At 44.7% G+C, this 24,580-nt stretch overlaps 1 protein-coding gene across 1 annotated transcript in view; it reads right to left on the minus strand.

Annotated features, from left to right (window-relative positions):
- LOC126418818 (WSCD family member AAEL009094-like) overlaps positions 1–24,580 on the minus strand; it is a 139,748-nt gene that overhangs the window by 108,282 nt on the left and 6,886 nt on the right. Inside the window, exon 4 of the mRNA XM_050085762.1 lies at positions 9,064–9,177. Coding sequence (XP_049941719.1) covers positions 9,064–9,177 — 114 coding nt within the window. The remainder of the gene's footprint in view (positions 1–9,063; positions 9,178–24,580) is intronic.

The raw sequence follows: 24,580 nt of genomic DNA on the forward strand, positions 1-24,580 counted from the left end.
GTCGAGGCGGAACACAGCGTCAAGAAGGAAGCGACGGACCCAGAGAGGCGGCAGAAGCTGAGGACCGGGCAGTGGTCAGAGACGCGGTCGGAGCCCCGTACTCACCACTGTCATCGATCCGACGGCCAACTGGTGCTTCAGTGGCCCACAGGGAGGGCGCTGAGATCGCGGCGCCCGTTGTGCTTGCTACCACTCACCTCTGCACGCCAACTTGCCAGTGCTCAGTGGTGTGGGCCAGCTTCGGCCTGGAATCTCAGTGAATCACGGAGAACTCAGTCAAGAGCCTTATCCTAGTCACAACATATTCTCAGTGGGCATACCTGCAATTTACTAATTGCAGTATGTCACTTTTCAACGTAAATGTAGCTACGAAGGTCTACAGACAAAAACGAATTGCTAGGAAGGGCACAAACTTTTTATAAATTCAGTTATGCTTAATCACTTTAAATTATTCTCTGGTTTACTTCCAGCTTGCGCCCGTAGTTATACGTTAATTTTGATGTTCGTGTACAACAGAATTTATAGATGCTTAATAAACACAGTAGCAAAGAGCACAAACCTGTTACATTGCTATAGATATTATTCAGTAAAGTGAACTGATGCTTCATTTGCCACGGACTGTAAGTAAAGATTATAATGAAACTGACTTAAAATGTTTCTAGAAATCTAAAAATCTCAAAGGAAGTGGTAGTTATATTCATTGCCCTGATTTTGTTGAAATGGTCCACATACACAGTCAGCCCATTCCTTTATTTGATTAATAAACAATGATTTTGTTTGTGTTGTTAATTATTAACAACCATTTCTGCTCAGTTATTACTTCCATTATACTTTCATACAGATAGGAAAAATTCTGCCTTTAACAATTGAATTTATTTGCGTATACCAAACATTTATTCATGCTAAGAATCTTCAGTATTGTATAATAAGAAGAAAATTATTTAATTATACATGTTTTAATGTGAGAGTTACACTGCTTCTTGACAGCTCATTTGAGTCTAGCTATTTCTATTTACAAATACACACATCAAAAAAAGTTTTGCATCACGTCGATTCCGAGAGTTCCGGAACCTGTACAGAAAATTGCAATACAGATAAACATAAACATCATTTCCGCCCTTTTTATTGCTCATGAAAACTACACATTGCATGCTGTACCAGCATACAGCGAGACCTTCAGAGGTGGTTGTCCAGAATGCTGTACACACCGGTACCTCTAATACCCAGTAGCACGTCCTCTTGCACTGATGCATGTCTGTAGTCGTCGTGGCATCCACAAATTCATGAACCCACTGATTGTCCCACTTCTCAGCGGCGCTTCAGAGTAGTTGCTGGGTCACGTCGTCCATAAACAGCCCTTTTGAACATATCCCAGGCATTTTCGATAGGGTTCATGTCTGCAGAACATGCTGCCCACTCTCGTCGAGCGATGTCGTTATCTTCAAGGAAGTCATTGAGAAGATGTGCACGATTGGGGCGGGAATTATCGTCTATGAAGACGAATGCCTCACTGCTGACATGGTTGCACTGTCGGTCGGAGGATGGCATTCACGTAGCGTACAGCCGTTACGGCGCCTTTCATGACCACCAGCGGCGTACGTCGGCCGCACATAATGCCATCCCAAAACAGCAGGGAACCTCCACCTTGCTGCAATCGCTGGACAGTGTGTCTAAGGCGTTCAGCCTGACCGGGTTGCCACGTCTCCAATGATTGTCTGGTTGAAGACATATGCGACACTTCTCGGTGAAGAATCCTGAGCGGCCTATTCGGCATGTTATTGGACCCATCTGTACCGCGCTGCATGGTGTCGTGGTTGCAAAGATGGACCACGCCATGGACGTCGGCAGTGAAGTTGCGCATCATGCAGCCTATTGTGCACAGTTTGAGTCGTAACACGACATCCTGTGGCTGCACGAAAACCATCATTCAACATGGTGGCGTTGCTGTCAGGCTTCCTCCGACCATAATCCGTAGGTAGCGGTCATCCACTGCAGTAGTAGTCCTTGGGCGGCCTGAGCGGGGCATGTCATTGACAGTTCCTGTCTCTCTGTATCTCCTCCATGTCCGTACAAGATCGCTTTGGTTCACTCCGAGACGCCCGGACACTTCCGTTGTTGAGAGCCCTTCCTGGCGCAAAGTAATAATGAGGATGCGATCGAACCGCAGTTTTGACCGTCTCCGAATGGTTGAACTACAGGGACTGCAACTGCTGTGTTCGGATGCAGGCTGAGTTGGCATCCCTTCGCTCCCAGCTTCAGGCAGTGTTGGCTTCGGTCACACAGCTTGAGGCTGTTGCCAATGGGCATCACTGTGGGGGTCGGGATGGGGGTTTGTCGGGGACGGCCAGCTCGTCCCACGCATCCCCTGATCGGACTACGACTGTGGTTGCCCGGGATACTGCCCGCATTGAGGCTGATCCCTCACCTGTGGTAGAGTGGGAGGTCGTTTCAAGGTGTGGCAGGGGGCGAAAGACATTCCGGAGGGCTGAACGGAAAGCCTCTCCAGTTTGTCTGACGAACCGGTTTCAGGCTCTGTCTCAGGCTGATACTGATCTTCGGCCTGACATGGCTGCTTGTCCTGTTCCAGAGGTTGCCCCTCAGTCTGCAAGATCCGGGCAGTCGCAGAGGGTGGGCTTACTGGTAGTTGGGAGCTCCAACGTCAGGCGCGTAATGGGGCCCCTTAGGGAAATGGCAGCAAGAGAGGGGAAGAAAACCAATGTGCACTCCGTGTGCATACCGGGGGGAGTCATTCCAGATGTGGAAAGGGTCCTTCCGGATGCCATGAAGGGTACAGGGTGCACCCATCTGCAGGTGGTCGCTCATGTCGGCACCAATGATGTGTGTCGCTATGGATCGGAGGAAATCCTCACTGGCTTCCGGCGGCTATCTGATTTGGTGAAGACTGCCAGTCTCGCTAGCGGGATGAAAGCAGAGCTCACCATCTGCAGCATCGTCGACAGGACTGACTGCGGACCTTTGGTACAGAGCCGAGTGGAGGGTCTGAATCAGAGGCTGAGACGGTTCTGCGACCGTGTGGGCTGCAGATTCCTCGACTTGCGCCATAGGGTGGTGGGGTTTCGGGTTCCGCTGGATAGGTCAGGAGTCCACTACACGCAACAAGCGGCTACACGGGTAGCAGGGGTTGTGTGGCGTGGGCTGGGCGGTTTTTTAGGTTAGATGGCCTTGGGCAAGTACAGAAAGGGCAACAGCCTCAACGGGTGTGGGGCAAAGTCAGGACATGCGGGGACCAAGCAGCAATCGGTATTGTAATTGTCAACTGTCGAAGCTGCATTGGTAAAGTACCGGAACTTCAAGCGCTGATAGAAAGCACCGAAGCTGAAATCGTTATAGGTACAGAAAGCTGGCTTAAGCCAGAGATAAATTCTGCCGAAATTTTTACAAAGGTACAGACGGTGTTTAGAAAGGATAGATTGCATGCAACCGGTGGTGGAGTGTTCATCGCTGTTAGTAGTAGTTTATCCTGTAGTGAAGTAGAAGTGGATAGTTCCTGTGAATTATTATGGGTGGAGGTTACACTAAACAACCGAACTAGGTTAATAATTGGCTCCTTTTACCGACCTCCCGACTCAGCAGCATTAGTGGCAGAACAACTGAGAGAAAATTTGGAATACATTTCACATAAATTTTCTCAGCATGTTATAGTCTTAGGTGGAGATTTCAATTTACCAGATATAGACTGGGACACTCAGATGTTTAGGACGGGTGGTAGGGACAGAGCATCGAGTGACATTATACTGAGTGCACTATCCGAAAATTACCTCGAGCAATTAAACAGAGAACCGACTCGTGGAGATAACATATTGGACCTACTGATAACAAACAGACCCGAACTTTTCGAATCTGTATGTACAGAGCAGGGAATCAGTGATCATAAGGCCGTTGCAGCATCCCTGAATATGGAAGTTAATAGGAATATAAAAAAAGGGAGGAAGGTTTATCTGTTTAGCAAGAGTAATAGAAGGCAGATTTCAGACTACCTAACAGATCAAAACGAAAATTTCTGTTCCGACACTGACAATGTTGAGTGTTTATGGAAAAAGTTCAAGGCAATCGTAAAATGCGTTTTAGACAGGTACGTGCCGAGTAAAACTGTGAGGGACGGGAAGAACCCACCGTGGTACAACAACAAAGTTAGGAAACTACTGCGAAAGCAAAGAGAGCTCCACTCCAAGTTTAAACGCAGCCAAAACCTCTCAGACAAACAGAAGCTAAACGATGTCAAAGTTAGCGTAAGGAGGGCTATGCGTGAAGCGTTCATTGAATTCGAAAGTAAAATTCTATGTACCGACTTGACAGAAAATCCTAGGAAGTTCTGGTCTTACGTTAAATCAGTAAGTGGCTCGAAACAGCATATCCAGACACTACGGGATGATGATGGCATTGAAACAGAGGATGACTCGCGTAAAGCTGAAATACTAAACACCTTTTTCCAAAGCTGTTTCACAGAGGAAGACCGCACTGCAGTTCCTTCTCTAAATCCTCGCACAAACGAAAAAATGGCTGACATCGAAATAAGTGTCCAAGGAATAGAAAAGCAACTGGAATCACTCAATAGAGGAAAGTCCACTGGACCTGACGGGATACCAATTCGATTCTACACAGAGTACGCGAAAGAACTTGCCCCCCTTCTAACAGCCGTGTACCGCAAGTCTCTAGAGGAACGGAGGGTTCCAAATGATTGGAAAAGAGCACAGATAGTCCCAGTCTTCAAGAAGGGTCGTCGAGCAGATGCGCAAAACTATAGACCTATATCTCTTACGTCGATCTCTTGTAGAATTTTAGAACATGTTTTTTGCTCGCGTATCATGTCATTTCTGGAAACCCAGAATCTACTATGTAGGAATCAACATGGATTCCGGAAACAGCGATCGTGTGAGACCCAACTCGCCTTATTTGTTCATGAGACCCAGAAAATATTAGATACAGGCTCCCAGGTAGATGCTATTTTTCTTGACTTCCGGAAGGCGTTCGATACAGTTCCGCACTGTCGCTTGATAAACAAAGTAAGAGCCTACGGAATATCAGACCAGCTGTGTGGCTGGATTGAAGAGTTTTTAGCAAACAGAACACAGCATGTTGTTATCAATGGAGAGACGTCTACAGACGTTAAAGTAACCTCTGGCGTGCCACAGGGGAGTGTTATGGGACCATTGCTTTTCACAATATATATAAATGACTTAGTAGATAGTGTCGGAAGTTCCATGCGGCTTTTCGCGGATGATGCTGTAGTATACAGAGAAGTTGCTGCATTAGAAAATTGTAGCGAAATACAGGAAGATCTGCAGCGGATAGGCACTTGGTGCAGGGAGTGGCAACTGACTCTTAACACAGACAAATGTAATGTATTGCGAATACATAGAAAGAAGGATCCTTTATTGTATGATTATATGATAGCGGAACAAACACTGGTAGCAGTTACTTCTGTAAAATATCTGGGAGTATGCGTACGGAACGATTTGAAGTGGAATGATCATATAAAACTAATTGTTGGTAAGGCGGGTACCAGGTTGAGATTCATTGGGAGAGTGCTTAGAAAATGTAGTCCATCAACAAAGGAGGTGGCTTACAAAACACTCGTTCGACCTATACTTGAGTATTGCTCATCAGTGTGGGATCCGTACCAGGTCGGGTTGACGGAGGAGATAGAGAAGATCCAAAGAAGAGCGGCGCGTTTCGTCACTGGGTTATTTGGTAACCGTGATAGCGTTACGGAGATGTTTAATAAACTCAAGTGGCAGACTCTGCAAGAGAGGCGCTCTGCATCGCGGTGTAGCTTGCTCGCCAGGTTTCGAGAGGGTGCGTTTCTGGATGAGGTATCGAATATATTGCTTCCCCCTACTTATACTTCCCGAGGAGATCACGAATGTAAAATTAGAGAGATTAGAGCGCGCACGGAGGCTTTCAGACAGTCGTTCTTCCCGCGAACCATACGCGACTGGAACAGGAAAGGGAGGTAATGACAGTGGCACGTAAAGTGCCCTCCGCCACACACCGTTGGGTGGCTTGCGGAGTATCAATGTAGATGTAGATGTAGAACTTCCTTCCTGGTGGAATGACTGGAACTGGGCGGCTGTTGGACCCTCTCCGTCTAATAGGCGCTCCTCATTCATGGTTGCTTACACCTTTGGGCGGGTTTAGTGTCATCTGTGAACAGTCAAAAGGACTATGTCTGTGATACGATATCGACAGTCAACGTCTGTCTTCAGGAGTTCTGGGAACCGGGGTGATGCAAAACTTTTTTTGCGTGTTTATATGGTTGTGATAGGTACTTTCATTTTGTGTCCTGATCATATATACATTTGTTCTACATGTTTACACGTGCTAAATGCGGCCGGCCGAAGTGGCCGAGCGGTTCTACGCACTTCAGTCTGGAACCGCGCGACCGCTACGGTCCCAGGTTCGAATCCTGCCTCGGGCATGGATGTGTGTGATGTCCTTAGGTTAGTTAGGTTTAAGTAGTTCTAAGTTCTAGGGGACTGATGACCATAGATGTTAAGTCCCATAGTGCTCAGATCCATTGTGAACCATTTGCGTCCGCAGCCCGTGGTCGTGCGGCAGCGTTCTCGCTTCCCACGCCCGGGTTCCCGGGTTCGATTCCCGGCGGGGTCAGTGATTTTCTCTGCCTCGTGACGACTGGGTGTTGTGTGATGTCCTTAGGTTAGTTAGGTTTAAGCAGTTCTAAGTTCTAGGGGACTGATGACCATAGATGTTAAGTCCCATAGTGCTCAGAGCCATTTGAACCATTTTTTTTAACCATTTGCTAAATGCAGATAGTACAGGTTTCTTGCAGTTGGTATGTCACATTTAAACATTGCTTTGCACATAACCTGTAGTACAGCACACTGTACATGTTCTTTGTCAGACGTTTTAGGGCTGAGTGAGGGATCGTGGGGTCTGTAGAGGGTGAGAGTGGAGTGAGGTGTTGGGGTCCAGATGCAGGGAGGGTGACTGGTGGGGCACTGGCTGTGTGTGTCTTTTTCTATGGTAAACTGTGAATTAGTTTAAATATTGTTCTTCTACTACCGCTCTTTTATCGATTGAGCATATTTTTCATTTTTATTTATGTATAGTGTTCTTCCTGTAGTGAGGCGATTCTCTTTCTTTTCTTTTGATATAAGACTGACGTAACTATTTTGCTCCAAGTGCGTGGCGATTTTTTTTTTTTTATTAAACGTTCAGCGTTTATGGAGTTGGTACATTCACATTTCAGTGGACTTCTATGTTCTTTGTACCTGCCGTTAAACATTTCTTGCAGTGATGCCAATATATTTAGCGTTGGTGATAGTAAAAGTTAACTTATATATAACTCAACTGAGGTTCTTATATTCCTCTTCTGTCAAAGTATTTTTGTTTCTTTTGTATTGTGATATTTGTTTTGTGCTGTGTGGATTTAGTACAAAGAGAAAGACAAATGGATGAATGATCACAGCATAAAATGAGTGTAAGTAAAAAACACAAGTGACCTGCTTAGAGACCTCATATCCAAATTTGTATACTTAAATATTTTTCTGTGTGTTATAGACCACTGAAGATGACTAGCATGAACAGGCGAAACATATTTGGCACATACAATTAAAATATTCAGTTGCAAAATAAGCACTGCGTCGTTTCTTTGTGATAAAGCATATTTTAATGAGAATGTTGTTCATTATAGAGATTAGCTCTACTGTTTTCTTGAATCTTTTCTGTCTGTCTTTTTGTGAAGTAGAAAAATTACAGCATCCTTAAGTTCCTCCTGTATTACTTGTCCTGCACCCTGAATAAATACTATAGAATGCAGCATGTCATTCTTAATGGAGAGAAGTCTTCCGAAGACTTCAGGTGTGGTGCAGGGGAGTGTAGTAGGGCCGTTGCTGTTCACAATATACATAAATGACCTTGTGGATGACATCAGAAGTTCACTGAGGCTTTTAGCGGATGATGGTGTGGTGTATAGAGAGGTTGTAACAATGGAAAATTGTACTGAAATGCAGGAGGATCTGCAGCGAATTGACGCATGGTGCAGGGAATGGCAATTGAATCTCAATGTAGACAAATGTAATGTGCTGCGAATACATAGAAAGATACATCCCTTATCATTTAGCTACAAAATAGCAGGTCAGCAACTGGAAGCAGTTAATTGCATAAATTATCTGGGAGTAGGCATTAGGAGTGATTTAAAATGGAATGATCGTATAAAGTTGATTGCTGGTAAAGCAAATGCCAGACTGAGATTCATTGGAAGAATCCTAAGAAAATGCAATCCGAAAACAAAGGAAGTAGGTCACAGTACAATTGTTCGCCCACTGCTTGAATACTGCTCAGTAGTGTGGGATCCGTACCAGATAGGGTTGATAGAAGAGATAGAGAAGATCCAATGGAGAGCAGCGCGCTTCGTTACAGGATCATTTAGTAATCGCGAAAGCGTTACGGAGATGATAGATATACTCCAGTGGAAGACTCTGCAGGAGAGACGCTCAGTAGCTCGGTACGGGCTTTTGTTGAAGTTTCGAGAACATACCTTCACCGAAGAGTCCAGCAGTATATTACTCCCTCCTACGTATATCTCGCGAAGAGACCACGAGGATAAAATCAGAGAGGTTAGAGCCCACACAGAGGCATACCGACAATCCTTCTTTCCACGAACAATACGAGACTGGAATAGAAGGGAGAACCGATAGAGGTACTCAAGGTAGCCTCCGCCACACACCGTCAGGTGGCTTGCGGAGTATGGATGTAGATGTAGTAACACCTTCATTTGTTTAGACATTTGTGTAGTTACAAAACAGCATGTCGTGTAGTGAATATCTTACGTGCAATCTATGGACAACACACTCCTGTACGTTGGGCGAGTAGTTTACCGAATGTAAGACTGTTGCCGCTTAGGGATTAAGATCGTCGTTTTAGAGCTTCTTGAGGGCAGCAACTACTTCGGCATTCGCCTGGAGTGATTCAGGGAATCCAGTAACAATGCAGAACAGAGAGCTCGCCCTCGGAGTTGCTGATAGTCTGAGAGTCTGAGATCCTACACCACGCAGAGTAATGGCGGCGGCGTATACTCACGTTGGAGTAGTAGTGGGGGTCGATGGAGACGGAGGAGAGCAGCAGCACGCCGGCCAGGTAGACGCAGACGAGCGACAGCACGGCGCACAGCCGGCCGCGCCGCAGGCGCAGCTTCTGCAGGGGGCCGCCGCCGCCGTCGCCGCCCCCGCCGCCTCCTCCGCCGCCGCCGCCGCCGCAGGTGCTGCCATACCGGCCGAGCGCCTGCGGGGAGGAGGAGCCAATTAGCAGGCTGCGACACTCACTTGTTACTCACAGACGCGACGGAGGATCTCGCTGGAAAATTAGAGGGTTTACCAATATTCGGCGCGACAATTATAACGAAAATGTTTTTAGGTTTGTTTATAAATAAATCTTGTGCTAGTAGTCACGATTTTTTCTTTATTTCACTTTTCGCACGACGCGTTTTGGGAAATGATTCCCATTTTCAACAGCGGTATTTTTTTTTATTAAGCTATTTCTATTGATGTTATCAACGTATGAGAGTCTGCTTTATTTCGTTGACTTTTACTGCAATATATAAGAAACGCGCGATTTTTTAGTTGGGTATCGATTCTTTTGGTGAAGTTAGTGGCGAAATTTAGAAGAATTTGTACTTACAGTTTTCTAATTGCCACTAGCTTCACCAAAAGAATCGATACTCGACTAAAAATTGCGAGTTTCTAATATATTGCACTAAAAGTCAACGAAATGAAGCAGACCCTCACACATTGGCAACATCAATAGAATGATGACTAACAAACCCTCAGCTGCCGACAGGTTTTGTTGATGTACATCGATGTGGACAGCTGAAAATGTGTGCCCCGACCGGAACTGGAAACCGGGATCTCCTGTTTACATGGCAGACGCTCTATCCATCTGAGCCACCGAGGACACAGATGAATAGCGCGACTGCAGGGACTTATCCCTTGCACGCTTCCCGTGAGACCCACATTCCCAACTGTCCACAATTCTACATATGTAATGTACCTTATAGACATTTGCCCATCCAAGGTACATTACATATGTAGAATTGTGGACAGTTGGGAATGTGGGTCTCACGGGAAGCGTGCAAGGGATAAGTCCCTGCAGTCGCACTATTCATCTGTGTCCTCGGTGGCTCATATGCAGTTTGACTGATACATCTCTCTAAAGGTATCTCCAAAACGTGTGATTTTTAGTACAGTTTATTTTGCTAAAGCCATGAAAAACGTGACGTCTGTAGCTGAAAATGTTGTAGTTCTTCATGTTATTTAGTAGCTGATTATGGAAAGTAAAGGAAATGCAGCGTGTAAATATTTTTAGACAACCTTGGCACCATTGTTCCAATCGGTAAATGTCAAAATCTTTCTCGAAACTTCGATTTGTAGCGCCAGTGGAACATAACCTGAACTATCCATAAGAACAAAAGTAACAAAAACCTATATTAGCCATTCAGTAACGTCAATTATATTTTTTTGCCAGTGTAGTACATGATGCATTTTCTTGTTCTAAATGGCGCTAGGTGAGGTGAAGTATTCATGAAAGTACATCTAAAAAGGTTTCTCGACATCAATAATATAGCGTGAAACAGGCCTAAAACCAAAATGCCAATACGTTTACTTACCTGGTAAATATTATAGACAGTTTAGAGATGGAAATAACATTGTAACATTTGAGGGCGCCTTGTGCCTTATACCAAATGGAGTTCAAATATCGAACATTAGTCGTCACGAAGTTCTGTGACTGGGAGCTGTGAATATGTGTGTGTGCGCGCTGGCTCAGAAGCTGCCTGTCTGGTTAGTCGCGGCACGGCGGTCTGCCTTTGCACAGTGGAGGGGACAGTCGCTGGACACGATGACGTCATCCCGCCGCCACTGCCTCAGCCGCCGCCAAGGCCGGGACTAACCGACGCTTCAGGTTCGAATTTTGGCCAAAATCCCCATTGCAATCCTACTCACAACAATTAGACGTTATGTTTTATGTAAATTGACGGTGGGAGGGGAAGAAATGAAAGGAAAGGGAAGAAGCTATTCGTGTCAGTGGCGTGAGAACTTGATGTGGAATCAGCAACGACGGGGGAAAACGTGTGCCGGACTGAGATTCGAAACCGGGATCTGCTGCTCACTAGGCAGCTGCGTTTACCTCTGCGCCATCCGGACACACACTGTTTATCACAGCTGCACAGACTGTCTCAGCCGACCCACACCCCCGCCTAGCGCCTGGCGCCATCTATAAACAGTCCCCGTCCGTGTCCTCCGTTGGGACTCTCACAGGATGTCGAATGTGATTGCGCCTCCGCACTGAAGATGGTAGAGTCATTCCCCATCGAATTGAATCAGTTATACGAATTCGTGGTACCTCTTATTTCAGACATATCCGAAAAAACAGACACCACGCATTCATATAATCAAACATTGGGCGGCACTTCCTTTTCACAACACTCCTCGCACATTGTCTTTTAGTACATATTTATTCATACGCAATCTTTTAAAAATCCAGGTTTTCGTTGTATACAGGATGTTACAAAAAGGTACGGCCAAACTTTCACGAAACATTCCTCACACACAAAGAAAGAAAATATGTTATGTGGACATGTGTCCGGAAACGCTTACTTTCCATGTTAGAGCTCATTTTATTACTTCTCTTCAAATCACATTAATCATGGTATGGAAACACACAGCAACAGAACGTACCAGCGTGACTTCAAACACTTTGTTACAGGAAATGTTCAAAATGTCCTCCGTTAGCGAGGATACATGCATCCACCCTCCGTCGCATGGAATCCCTGATGCGCTGATGCAGCCCTGGAGAATGGCGTATTGTATCACAGCCGCCCACAAAACGAGCACGAAGAGTCTCTACATTTGGTACCGGGGTTGCGTAGACAAGAGATTTCAAATGACCCCATAAATGAAAGTCAAGAGGGTTGAGGTCAGGAGAGCGTGGAGGCCATGGAATTGGTCCGCCTCTACCAATCCATCGGTCACCGAAGCTGTTGTTGAGAAGCGTACGAACACTTCGACTGAAATGTGCAGGAGCTCCATCGTGCATGAACCACATGTTGTGTCGTACTTGTAAAGGCACATGTTCTAGCAGCACAGGTAGAGTATCCCGTATGAAATCATGATAACGTGCTCCATTGAGCGTAGGTGGAAGAAACTAAAATGAGCTCTAACATGAGAATTAAGCGTTTCCGGACACATGTCCACATAACATCTTTTCTTTCTTTGTGTGGGAGGAATGTTTCCTGAAAGTTTGGCCGTACATTTTTGTAACACCCTGTATAAAACACTGATGGCCTTAATTCGGATTGTTCATTTTTTCCCCTAAAGACGTAATGTCGACCCATTTGCACACGATGGTTCGTCTATTCTGGCGCCACGTGAAATCGAAACACCACAGGCACAACAAATTTTCTCCTGAGTTTCCTTCATCGCTCTGAAGTACGCTTAAGTGTGACGAAAACCGCGAGTATTAGTATTTCCTTTTACTGTTCATGTTATCGCAGAAACTTTGCATAGCATCACATTCATCCATATCGTGAATGTAATACTTACTGTGAGCTCTTACGCTTCTTTTTCTTTCAGGCAAATACTACTCCGCCACTCTGCTCTCCTTCGTGTTCCTCCTTACGTAATTTACTCACCAAAGAATGACTCAACTCTTCCTTTCACTATCACGTTGCGTATGTAGCCTTCCCTGACGGCGCCATCAGTCCCCTCTCCTCCTTGTTGTTGTTGTTGTGGTCTTCAGTCCTGAGACTGGTTTGATGCAGCTCTCCATGCTACTCTATCCTGTGCAAGCTTCTTCATCTCCCAGTACCTACAGCAGCCTACATCCTTCTGAATCTGCTTAGTGTATTTATATCTTGGTCTCCCTCTACGATTTTTACCCTCCACAGTGCCCTCCAATGCTAAATTTGTAATTCCTTGATGCCTCAAAACATGTCCTACCAACCGATCCCTTCTTCTACTCAAGTTGTGCCACAAGCTTCTCTTCTCCCCAATCCTATTCAATACTTCCTCATTAGTTATGTGATCTACCCATCTAATTTTCAGCATTCTTCTGTAGCACCACATTTCGAAAGCTTCTATTCTCTTCTTGTCCAAACTATTTATCGTCCATGTTTCACTTCCATACATGGCTACATTCCATACAAATACTTTCAGAAACGACTTCCTGACACTTAAATCTATACTTGATGTTAACAAATTTCTCTTCTTCAGAAACTCTTTCCTTGCAATTACCAGTCTACATTTTATATCCTCTGAACTTCTACCATCATCAGTTATTTTGCTCCCCAAATAGCAAAACTCCTTTACTACTTTAAGTGCCTCATTTCCTAATCTAATTCCCTCAGCATCACCCGACTTAATTAGACTACATTCCATTATCCTTGTTTTGCTTTTGTTGATGTTCATCTTATATCCTCCTTTCAAGACACTGTCCATTCCATTCAACTGCTCTTCCAAGTCCTTTGCTGTCTCTGACAGGATTACAATGTCATCGGCGAACCTCAAAGTTTTTATTTCTTCTCCATGAATTTTAATACCTACTCCGAATTTTTCTTTTGTTTCCTTTACTGCTTGCTCAATATACAGATTGAACATCATCGGGGAGAGGCTACAACCCTGTCTTACTCCCTTCCCAACCACTGCTTCCCTTTCATGTCCCTCGACTCTTATAACTGCCATCTGGTTTCTGTACAAATTGTAAATAGCCTTTCGCTCCCTGTATTTTACCCCTGCCACCTTTAGAATTTGAAAGAGAGTATTCCAGTCAACATTGTCAAAAGCTTTCTCTAAGTCTACAAATGCTAGAAACGTAGGTTTGCCTTTCCTTAATCTTTCTTCTAAGATAAGTCGTAAGGTCAGTATTGCCTCACGTGTTCCAGTGTTTCTACGGAATCCAAACTGATCTTCCCCGAGGTTGGCTTCTACTAGTTTTTCCATTCGTCTGTAAAGAATTCGTGTTAGTATTTTGCAGCTGTGACTTATTAAGCTGATAGTTCGGTAATTTTCACATCTGTCAACACCTGCTTTCTTTGGGATTGGAATTATTATATTCTTCTTGAAGTCTGAGGGTATTTCGCCTGTTTCATACATCTTGCTCACCAGATGGTAGGGTTTTGTCATGACTGGCTCTCCCAAGGCCGTCAGTATTTCCAATGGAATATTGTCTACTCCGGGGGCCTTGTTTCGACTCAGGTCTTTCAGTGCTCTCCTCCGTATCGCCAGTAGAAGTGACGACGTCAACAGTAAGGTGTCCGTGCGCCTACTGAGCCGCGAGGTACGTACAGTGCGCACACCACTCTGGTCTGCCACTCCGTTCTCCCTGCTGCGTGACTGAGTCAGCAGCTCTGCGTCCGTGTCTAATGTGTGTGTGTGTGTGTGTGTGTGTGTCACAATGGGATAGAGCTATGATAGGCATTCTTGTGAATTTGGCTGAGGTTGAGGGAGTGACTGGCCACTCGTGTACATGTGTACACCGTAGGTCACCTTAAGGGGGGTAGGAGCAGGAGAGACACCACACCACATTTTAAATTCCGCTGTGTATACTTTTACAAATAAATTCAGCATGACCAGGAAGGATTCAGGATTCACACCCATAGAGTGGAAGTTCAAAATCATAACAAAATACTTTTTTTACATGTGAAATTTCATAATTTTTTCACTTACTATTGGCTGCATTTGTTGATATAGGTACACTTTTCTTCATAAGTAAGAGAGATTCTGCGATGTATTTTGCACTGCTTGTTAAGCACAAACTCCTTAATGCAAAACTCTAGAATGTTCCAAATCTATTACAATCTGTGGTAAAAGTTGAGATAAATAATTATAAAATTTGAATTTCTTCTAAACATGAAGTTTAAAATGTAACAGCTCATTCATTTTTCCATAAATTAAATAAGTTCTAGAGTTTCATGCACCTGTAAGTATGGTTTGTATGCTGTGCAAAATTCATAGAAGAATCTCTCGTACTTATGAAGAAAAGTGTACCGATGTTAACAAATGCAACCAATAGTAAGTGAAAAAATTATCTAATTTCGCTTGTAAAAAAAAACTACTGTTTGAGAAGTGTCTAACGTACAAATATGAAAATATAAAACTGACGCCACTTTCCTTGAACACCAAATATAAACTAGAAACCGTACAATTCTTCGCCTGACTTAATTAACACCCAAGGCAAAGACTGAAGTCCGAAACACTGTTGCGAGAAAGAACTGAGTATTAACGCAATCACGAACATAAAGTGACAACTTCTCACGGACTAAGACTTCCTTTGTATCGAATACTTGTGTATTAGAGTTCATGCAACGATATTTTGTGAGTTACAATAAATAACAGTTCTTGAACTGGGAATGAATTATTTGTCTGGCAACTACAGAAGGCCACGCTGCCGTAGTCCGCAGCGGTGACGCCATGTCAACAGTGGTACGCAACACGTCACAGGAGGTCCAGCACAGAGCTCTGACTGCGAGAGAACTGTTAGTGGGCCGCTCTATGCTGTTCTATCATCGACGCCACTGAACTGTTTAAAAAAGCATCAGTTTTTCTTCACTACTGACAGTTGAACGCTACGGGACCTGACCTCTTACTTGAAAACAGTTCAGAACCCATATTGAAGTGTACGGCTTGACTACTTATGATGAAATGCGAACAGTAGATAGCTTTCTTGGAACAATATAAGTTTGGTCCCGATTTTTATCAGTGATGCACACACTAATTCTCAGTTCGCTTCACTTCGGTGATACCAGTAGTAAGGGTAGAGTCAGAAAATTGAGTTGTCCCCTTGTGACCGTCAGTGAACTGCATAAATCAGTCGTGGATGTGTATCCTCCAAGCTGTCCCTCGACCTAAATGTAAATCTTTGCGCGTAAATAAACGAAAGAGTTATTTTTCGATTGGCGATGCATAACTAGAAGCAATAACAACCGCGGATTATTGAAGACTATATGTCAAGACTGACTGAAAGCGGAAGAGTAAAGCGGAACAGTCATATGACTATAGCTGTAGGGAAGGCACAAACCGAGCTGAGTATCACTGCAAGAATCTGAATAAATGCACTTCATCAAACAGAGAAGTGGCTTGCAAAAAACATTGTTTGACCATTCGTTAAGTACATATTAGCCGTCAGTCTCTGACCCTTGGTCAGTACGGTTGTAGCTGAGAGAGAGAAGATGCAAAGAAGAGTGGTGTATTTCATTAGGGGTTTGTTTATTACCAGTGACGTCATAATGGAGATGGCCGTCTAATGTCAGTGGCTGACGTTGAAAGTAAGTCCTAGTGAAGCACTTAGCCGTTTACTGTTGGAATTACGAACTTGCAGCTTGCCGGCTTCCTGCCACATATGAGAGCGAAATGACCGTCACGGGAAAATCACAGATATTACGGCTAATACGAGGGCTTTCGGACTTCAGTCTTTGCCTTGGTTGTTAATTAAGTCTGGCGAAGAATTGTACGGTTTCTACTTTATATTTGGTGTTCAAGGAAAGTGACGTCACTTTTATATTTTCATTGAATGTCTCATCAACAAAGGAGGTGGCTTACAAAACACTCGTTCGACCTATACTTGAGTATTGCTCATCAATGTGGGATCCGTACCAGGTCGGGTTGACGGAGGAGATAGAGAAGATCCAAAGAAGAGCGGCGCGTTTCGTCACCGGGTTATTTGGTAACCGTGATAGCGTTACGGAGATGTTTAATAAACTCAAGTGGCAGACTCTGCAAGAGAGGCGCTCTGCATCGCGGTGTAGCTTGCTCGCCAGGTTGCGAGAGGGTGCGATGAGGTATCGAATATATTGCTTCCCCCTACTTATACCTCCCGAGGAGATCACGAATGTAAAATTAGAGAGATTAGAGCGCGCACGGAGGCTTTCAGACAGTCGTTCTTCCCGCGAACCATACGCGACTGGAACAGGAAAGGGAGGTAATGACAGTGGCACGTAAAGTGCCCTCCGCCACACACCGTTGGGTGGCTTGCGGAGTATCAATGTAGATGTAGATGTAGATGTAGATTCCATATTTGTACGTTACACACTTTTCAAACAGTAGTTTTCGATAGGCGAAATATTACGGCAGGCATGTTCTGAGTTTCTGATAACATTATTGTGACAGTAAGGGTTCTTAGTTAAGCTAATGAGGGATTCGAGTGTTGGCTGCGCTACTGAGAGGATGTAAATGGCTTGCGGAAGACTGTCGATGTAAGAGGTCGCTGCATTACTTGTTTGGGCGTCATTGTCATGTGTTTCAAAAGAATAAAAAATGATTCAAATGGATCTGAGCACTGTAGGGCTTAACATCTGAGGTCATCAGTCCCCTAGAACTTAGAACTACTTAAACCTAACTAACCGAAGGACATCACACACATCCATGCCCGAGGCAGGATTCGAACCTACGACCGTAGCGGTCGCGCGGTTCCAGACTATAGCGCCTAGAATCGCTCGGCCACTCCGGCCGGCTGTGTTTCAAAGACAGAAAGTTTTATTGAAATTTTTCATTATTTTTTTGGGTGATTTAGTTCATTGTTCAGACGAGGATAAGTAAATTACATGACTTGCACTCAGATGTTATAGATTTTTACCACTCCTTTACAATTTCTAGTAATAAATTTAATGGCAGAGAAATATTTCTTACACAATATAATTTTTGTAATGACGACTGCTATGGTCAGACAGTGACTTTCAGTGTTTTAAAGATCAGTCATTGTAAATCATTCAAAATGTCAAATTCCACCATCGTCTGCGCACGAAAGAATTTCAGTTTCTGATCACGTGTGTCGCAACGTTGCACGGAGCGAAAAACAACTGCACAGAGTAAAAGGAAAGCATGATCTGTTTAGGATAGCTGCGCGTCCCGTTGCCCAAGTCTCTCCCTCCTGTTTAGCTACCAGGCTGCTGCTGAGCTGTACATCTTAGGTCAATCATTTCGAGCAGTACCGAGTTTACGTTGCCACACGAAAGGCAGATGAAAAAGTTTTAGGGCCGGTTACATTACAATCAAGAGAATAAGATCATTTACAGGTAGCCTTGTTTCTCAAACTTCATTATCAGGGTCAGTGTTGGTAAAATTTATTTCAGATTCCATTTGATATCTAGGCAGTTTCTCACGGTGCAGCGTTACATTTGCCTCTGTGTTATTCAGAATTGGACTTTTATTCAGTCAGACTGTGTACGTAAATTGTCATGGCATTTTCGCAGAAACATTTTGAGTATTTATTCTTTCAAAACTTTCTCAGTAATTTTATGGAGCATTTTTTGCCGTTAGCTTTGTGTGTTGGAATTGCAAGTCACGTATTGTGACGTCACAGAGTGTAGCACTGTTCACTTTACTGCACGTCACTGTTTCACGGGATAGCTTGTTTAGTTTAGAGTTCCGGTTTTTTAATTACTTTGGCTAAGTTAGTAAGGAATACAGTTATATACGAGGGCAGTTCAATAAGTAATGCAACACATTTTTTTTCTCGGCCAATTTTGGTTGAAAAAACCGGAAATTTCTTGTGGAATATTTTCAAACATTCCCGCTTCGTCTCGTATAGTTTCATTGACTTCCGACAGGTGGCAGCGCTGTACGGAGCTGTTAAAATGGCGTCTGTAACGGATGTGCGTTGCAAACAACGGGCAGTGGTCGAGTTTCTTTTGGCGGAAAACCAGGGCATCTCAGATATTCATAGGCGCTTGCAGAATGTCTACTGTGATCTGGCAGTGGACAAAAGCACGGTAAGTCGTTGGGCAAAGCGTGTGTCATCATCGCCGCAAGGTCAAGCAAGACTGTCTGATCTCCCGCGTGAGGGCCGGCCGTGCACAGCTATGACTCCTGCAATGGCGGAGCGTGCGAACACACTCGTTCGAGATGATCGACGGATCACCATCAAACAACTCAGTGCTCAACTTGACATCTCTGTTGGTAGTGCTGTCACAATTGTTCACCAGTTGGGATATTCAAAGGTTTGTTCCCGCTGGGTCCCTCGTTGTCTAACCGAACACCATCTGTGCGGAATTGCTTGCTCGTCATGTGGCTGAGGGTGACAATTTCTTGTCAAAGATTGTTACAGGCGATGAAACATGGGTTCATCACTTTGAACCTGAAACAAAACGGCAATCAATGGAGTGGCGTCACACTCAATCCCCTACCGAGAAAAAGTTTAAAGCCATACCCTCAGCCGGTAAAGTCATGGTTACAGTCTTCTGAGACGCTGAAGGGGTTATTCTGTTCGATGTCCTTCCCCATGGTCAAACGATCAACTCTGAAGTGTATTGTGCTACTATTCATAAATTGAAGAAACGACTTCAGCGTGTTTGTAGGCACAAAAATCTGAACGAACTTCTCCTTCTTCATGATAACGCAAGACGTCACACAAGTCTTCGCACCCGAGAGGAGCTCACAAAACTTCAGTGGACTGTTCTTCCTCATGCACCCTACAGCCCTGATCTCGTACCGTCGGATTTCCATATGTTTGGCCCAATGAAGGACGCAATCCGTGGGAGGCACTACGCGGATGATGAAGAAGTTATTGATGCAGTACGACGTTGGCTCCGACAGCGACCAGTGGAATGGTACCGTGCAGGCATACAGGCCCTCATTTCAAGGTGGCGTAAGGCCGTAGCATTGAATGGAGATTACGTTGAAAAATAGTGTTGTGTAGCTAAAAGATTGGGGAATAACCTGGTGTATTTCAATGCTGAATAAAACAACCCCTGTTTCAGAAAAAAATTGTGTTGCATTACTTATTGAACTGCCCTCGTAATTTCAGTTTTGACGATTCGTTTATCAGCTAGCGTTTCTGTAATTACACCACTCGTATTATTCACGACAACAAGACACATACTCGACTTAGAAAGGTTCGACAATTTCAGCACGAGAAGAAGGAAAACTTTAGCGAACATCCAGGGAGGGCATCAGGACAAACCAAAACTTGAAATCAGCGGTGAGTTTCTCCACCAACAGAAGTGCCACGTTGGCACGGAGAATACATATAAAATACAGAAACTCCAAAAAATAGCCATAAACCTCTTCGACATAGTTTTCTTGTTATTGCACTTAATAAAGACAACTGCAGTCACTCTTTTTCTGAAAAGAATCATCTCGACCATTTTCAGTCTGCGTTACAAATTAGAACGTATCAACAACGTTCCTGAGTGGCTTGAAAACAAGTCACTTTAAGTGACTCTAATGTTGCACCATACTGCAGTCAGAATACGGCGTCTATGTTCCGCAAAACTATTTATTTTACATATGATCTGTTTCCAATAAAGGGCTGACAAAGAATAACCCATTCAATTATCATTTGACGAAATGACGGTCCGCCCATAACGACTTCTCTAAGTTGTGGGGAGAGCGGCTGCCACGCCCCCCGCTGTCGCGGTGGCCCTCGACACGCTGACATCGACGGCCAGAGGGACGAAGCCCTGCCAGCTTGAGCGACGCGCGGAGTGGCCGCGCGGATAGACGCGCCATGTCACGGATTACGCGGTCCCTCCCCCTTGAGATTCGAGTCCTTCCTCGGGCAGGGGTGTGTGTGAAGTCCTTAGGTTAGTTAGGTTTAAGTAGTTGTAACTTCTAGGCGACTGATGACCTCAGATGTTAAGTCGCATAGTGCTCAGAACCATTTGAACCATTTTTTTGTGATAAAGCAGTGCGGCTCTGGTGGTCCTAATAAGAAGTCTGTTTACTCACACAGCGTGTTCAGGTATGGCGTCTTTCAGTGGCCTACGGGGCTTGCTGGTACCTTCCAACACGATCCAGAATAGAACTCCAAATGGCTGTGCAGTGCTCGGACACCGCGTGGATTGCTACACTGGGCTGCCATTGTCAGAGATGACCCAGTTGGGTCTCCTGGTCGGACGATGTCATCCTAGTGTCTGGTCGGGGTGCGTGGTGGTTGTCGGAATGTAATCTGTGTGGGTGACACTGACACCCAGGCTTGCGCAACTCGCGGCTTCGCCTGTAGGGCATGCAACCCGCAATACAAAGGTGACGGGGGGATCTGTGTCGGGTAGGGGCAGCCGCAGGGGACAAGAGAGTGACTCTACATCTACGTCTATAGCTACACAATTACTGTGCAGTTCACAATTAAATGCGTGAGAGAGGTTTCATCGAACTACCATCTAACTATTTCTGTACGATTCCACTCTCGAATAGTGTGTGGGGAAAACGAATACATTTTTTTCTTACGTAGATCGGCGTCAAGAAAATATTTTCGCAATTGCACATGAGGTCTGAAATTTCATAGGAATATCCTGTCGCAATGGAAAACACTTTTTGTTTGAATGACTCCTGTTCCAGTTCTCGTACCATATGTGTGACACTCTCTCCCCTATTTCACGATCGGACAAAACGAGCTGCCCTTCTTGTAACTTTTTGGATGGCGTCTGTCAGTCCTAACTGATGCAGGTCCCACAGATCGGAGCAATACTCCAGCATACACTAGCGTAGTGTATGCAGTGTCTTTAGCAGGAGCCTTGGATCTTGTAAGTTTTCTGCCAAGAAAACGCAGTAGTCTGTTTGCTTCCCGTCAACGTTGTCTGTGTGATCGTTCCAATTTAAGTTGTTCCTAATTGTAATTCCTAGCCATTTGGCCGAATTCACAGCTTTTAGATTTGTGTGATATATAGTGTAACGGAAATTTAACGGACTAGATTTAGTATACAGTTGCAACTTTTTGCACCATACAGATATCTTGTCTAAATGATTTTGCAGATAGTTTTGGTCATCCGTTGACTTGACGAGACGGTAAACAAGATATCATCGTCTGCAAATGACTCTTCAGATTGTCTCGTAAATGGATTATCTAGAGGGCGTATGACACTTGGTTCGGTGACGCGAGATACCACTACCGTTTCGGTCGATGACTTTTCGTTAGTTACTACGAACTCTCACCTTCCTGACAGGAAATCACGAACGTAGTTGCACCACTGAGACGGTACTTCGCGGGCACGCAGTTTGATTAGAAGCCACCTGTGAGAAATTGCACTGCTGTTGGGGTTTACGGTGTGAACGTTCGACTCGGGTCGGAGTGTGTGCTTTGTCGAAAATCCCTAATACGTTAGTGAACCGTGAATCTATTTTCAAAATCTTTTCTTAAGAAGTTAATTTATTTCCTAGCGATTCATCAAGAACATTAACACATTTAATCACACTAAGTGAGTGTGGAAGTAGTTGCCAGAGGGTAACTGATGAAAACAAATTAAATTTCTTACAACAAATGAAAATTTTATTCCTAAAAACCGTTAAAAAAAAACAGATTTAAAATTATAATCAGAAAGCACCCTCAAAATATGAAGTTACAATTTTATTCAGAGACAGAAAGACAAATATTGACAGTATGAGCTTTCGGGTAGAGAACCTTGCCGCTCCCTTTTGACACGGCCGTAGTTACGACCGCTCACAACAGCCTCTGAAAGACTACACTGGTGCAAATCTGCAACACACCAGATTACTTTAAACTAAAAATTTTAAGTCACACAAGCTCATAAACTACGCACCGCCGTAGGAGGGATGGAAATGGTACAAAACACTAACACAAAAAAAAATTAACTTGCCACCGAAGGTGCAACATCATTTTAAAAAAAACTCTTACGGTGGAAGGATGACAGATTTATATACTAAAATGACCATTTAAATAAAAACCCATGAAATAAAGTCTTACATAAAATATACAAACATGCTCTACATCACACGTATACAGCTTCTCGAGATGACAGGCAAGATAAAAACATATTTCAGGAATTCGGCCGTTACACTCCAAGCAATAAATTCGTTAACACCGAATGCGACAAACATAACAGAGGCAGCTATTAACGTACGGCACACAGACAGACAGACACTAACTGCCTAACAAATGCGGAAGAGAGACAAACTGGCAAGCTGGGGACGAGGGACTGACCGAGAAAACAAGTAGAATTTAACAAGTAAATGAAACAACATATCACGAATCACTTAACTTCTAATAACTGCGATGTCTGGCGAAGACCTGGCGCAGCACCCCCAAAACGCTCTCCCGAACCGTCCGCTGCCAGCCGCTTCAACGGACACAGGAAGGCGCGCCGATCTCCCGTCTCACGGCGTCGCAGCTCGCACCGGCCAGACCGACGTCGTGGGTTGACTCCTGTTGCTCTCGTGTCGGCCGCGAAGCCACTACCCCTCGCTATAAGGCGCGGCCCACTGGACTGACGTGGCGACCTCACATGCGCCGACGCTCAAGAAGGACAAGTCATCTTGTGTCCCAGTGCGCGACAGACCAACCGATCGATTCAACCGCCAATGACCATTGCCTGAGCAAACTAGAGCAGACTGGCGGCCTAACACATACTAGCACTCCGGACGACAAACAGACACTGACGGCCCCACACTGACCCGGCTGACCAACTGACCAGACTCGCCCACTTAGCGAGCTCATAGCGCCCCTTAAATGGACATGAGCCGGTTACCTTTTCCCTTTCCCGCCAGAGGGTGACACCAGAGCTGGAATTTAGAGAGCCTCTATACAGAGAGAGTGGCCATAGGTGAAGTTGCCCGTGAGTGGTTGATTAGCTTTGGCAGAAAAATGGCGCCAAACGTCTCTCGCGCTTCCTATGTTCGCCGTGCTTTTGAGTTGAATTGAAGTTCAGAGGACTTTTGGAAACGGTTAAAAGGTATATGAATTATTTAGAGACTTGTTATGCGTTGTGCATGCATGTTCGATTTATGGTATATTGTGGTGTCACCGCGAGACACCACACTTGCTAGGTGGTAGCCTTTAAATCGGCCGCGGTCCGTTAGTATACGTCGGACCCGCGTGTCGCCACTATCAGTGATTGCAGACTGAGCGCCGCCACACGGCAGGTCTAGTCTAGAGAGATTCCCTAGCACTCGCCCAGTTGTACAGCCGACTTTGCTAGCGATAGTTCACTGCCTACATACGCTCTCATTTGCAGAGACGATAGTTTAACATAGCCTTTAGCTACGTCATTTGCTACGACCTAGCAAGGCGCCATATTCAGTAATTAGAATTAATTCTGAACAGACAATATTGTGAATCATGTACCGTCAAGAGCGACGTTCATCATTAATGGATTAAAGTTAAGTACCAAACTAATTACGTCAGCTTTCTGAATTCTAATTCCTTGTCATGTTCCAGACCTCACGTCAGTATAGTTCTTCCCTCCTCACGCCAGGCTGCGTGAGCTAAAACGCGTGGATTTCGGCCTGCTCCAGTAACACGGTGTTGGCTCTTGTGCCAACACTACATATATCGTTTTTAGTACGTAATTAGCGTTTGCGATCTTAAATACGAGAAGACATAATGAAGCGTTTTGTGATGAAATCGGTAGGCCTACATGTTTGAAATAAACACGTTAGTAATTGTACAGTATTGTTTGTGACACCTGTACTTCGTTCTGCAGACGTTCGTAAACGATGCCAGGTTGTGCTGCATTTGGTTGTTCCAATGCGTGTTAGCATTTCCACGCAATGAAGAGAGACGAAAGCAGTGGGCAGTCGCAGTCAACAGGGCTGACATAAATCAAAGAGGAGCCTCGTGGAAGCCAACCAAGTACTCTTATCTATGCGAAGTAAGTCGT

This window comes from Schistocerca serialis, chromosome 9 (genome assembly GCF_023864345.2).
Source record: "Schistocerca serialis cubense isolate TAMUIC-IGC-003099 chromosome 9, iqSchSeri2.2, whole genome shotgun sequence".
NCBI lineage: Eukaryota > Metazoa > Arthropoda > Insecta > Orthoptera > Acrididae > Schistocerca > Schistocerca serialis.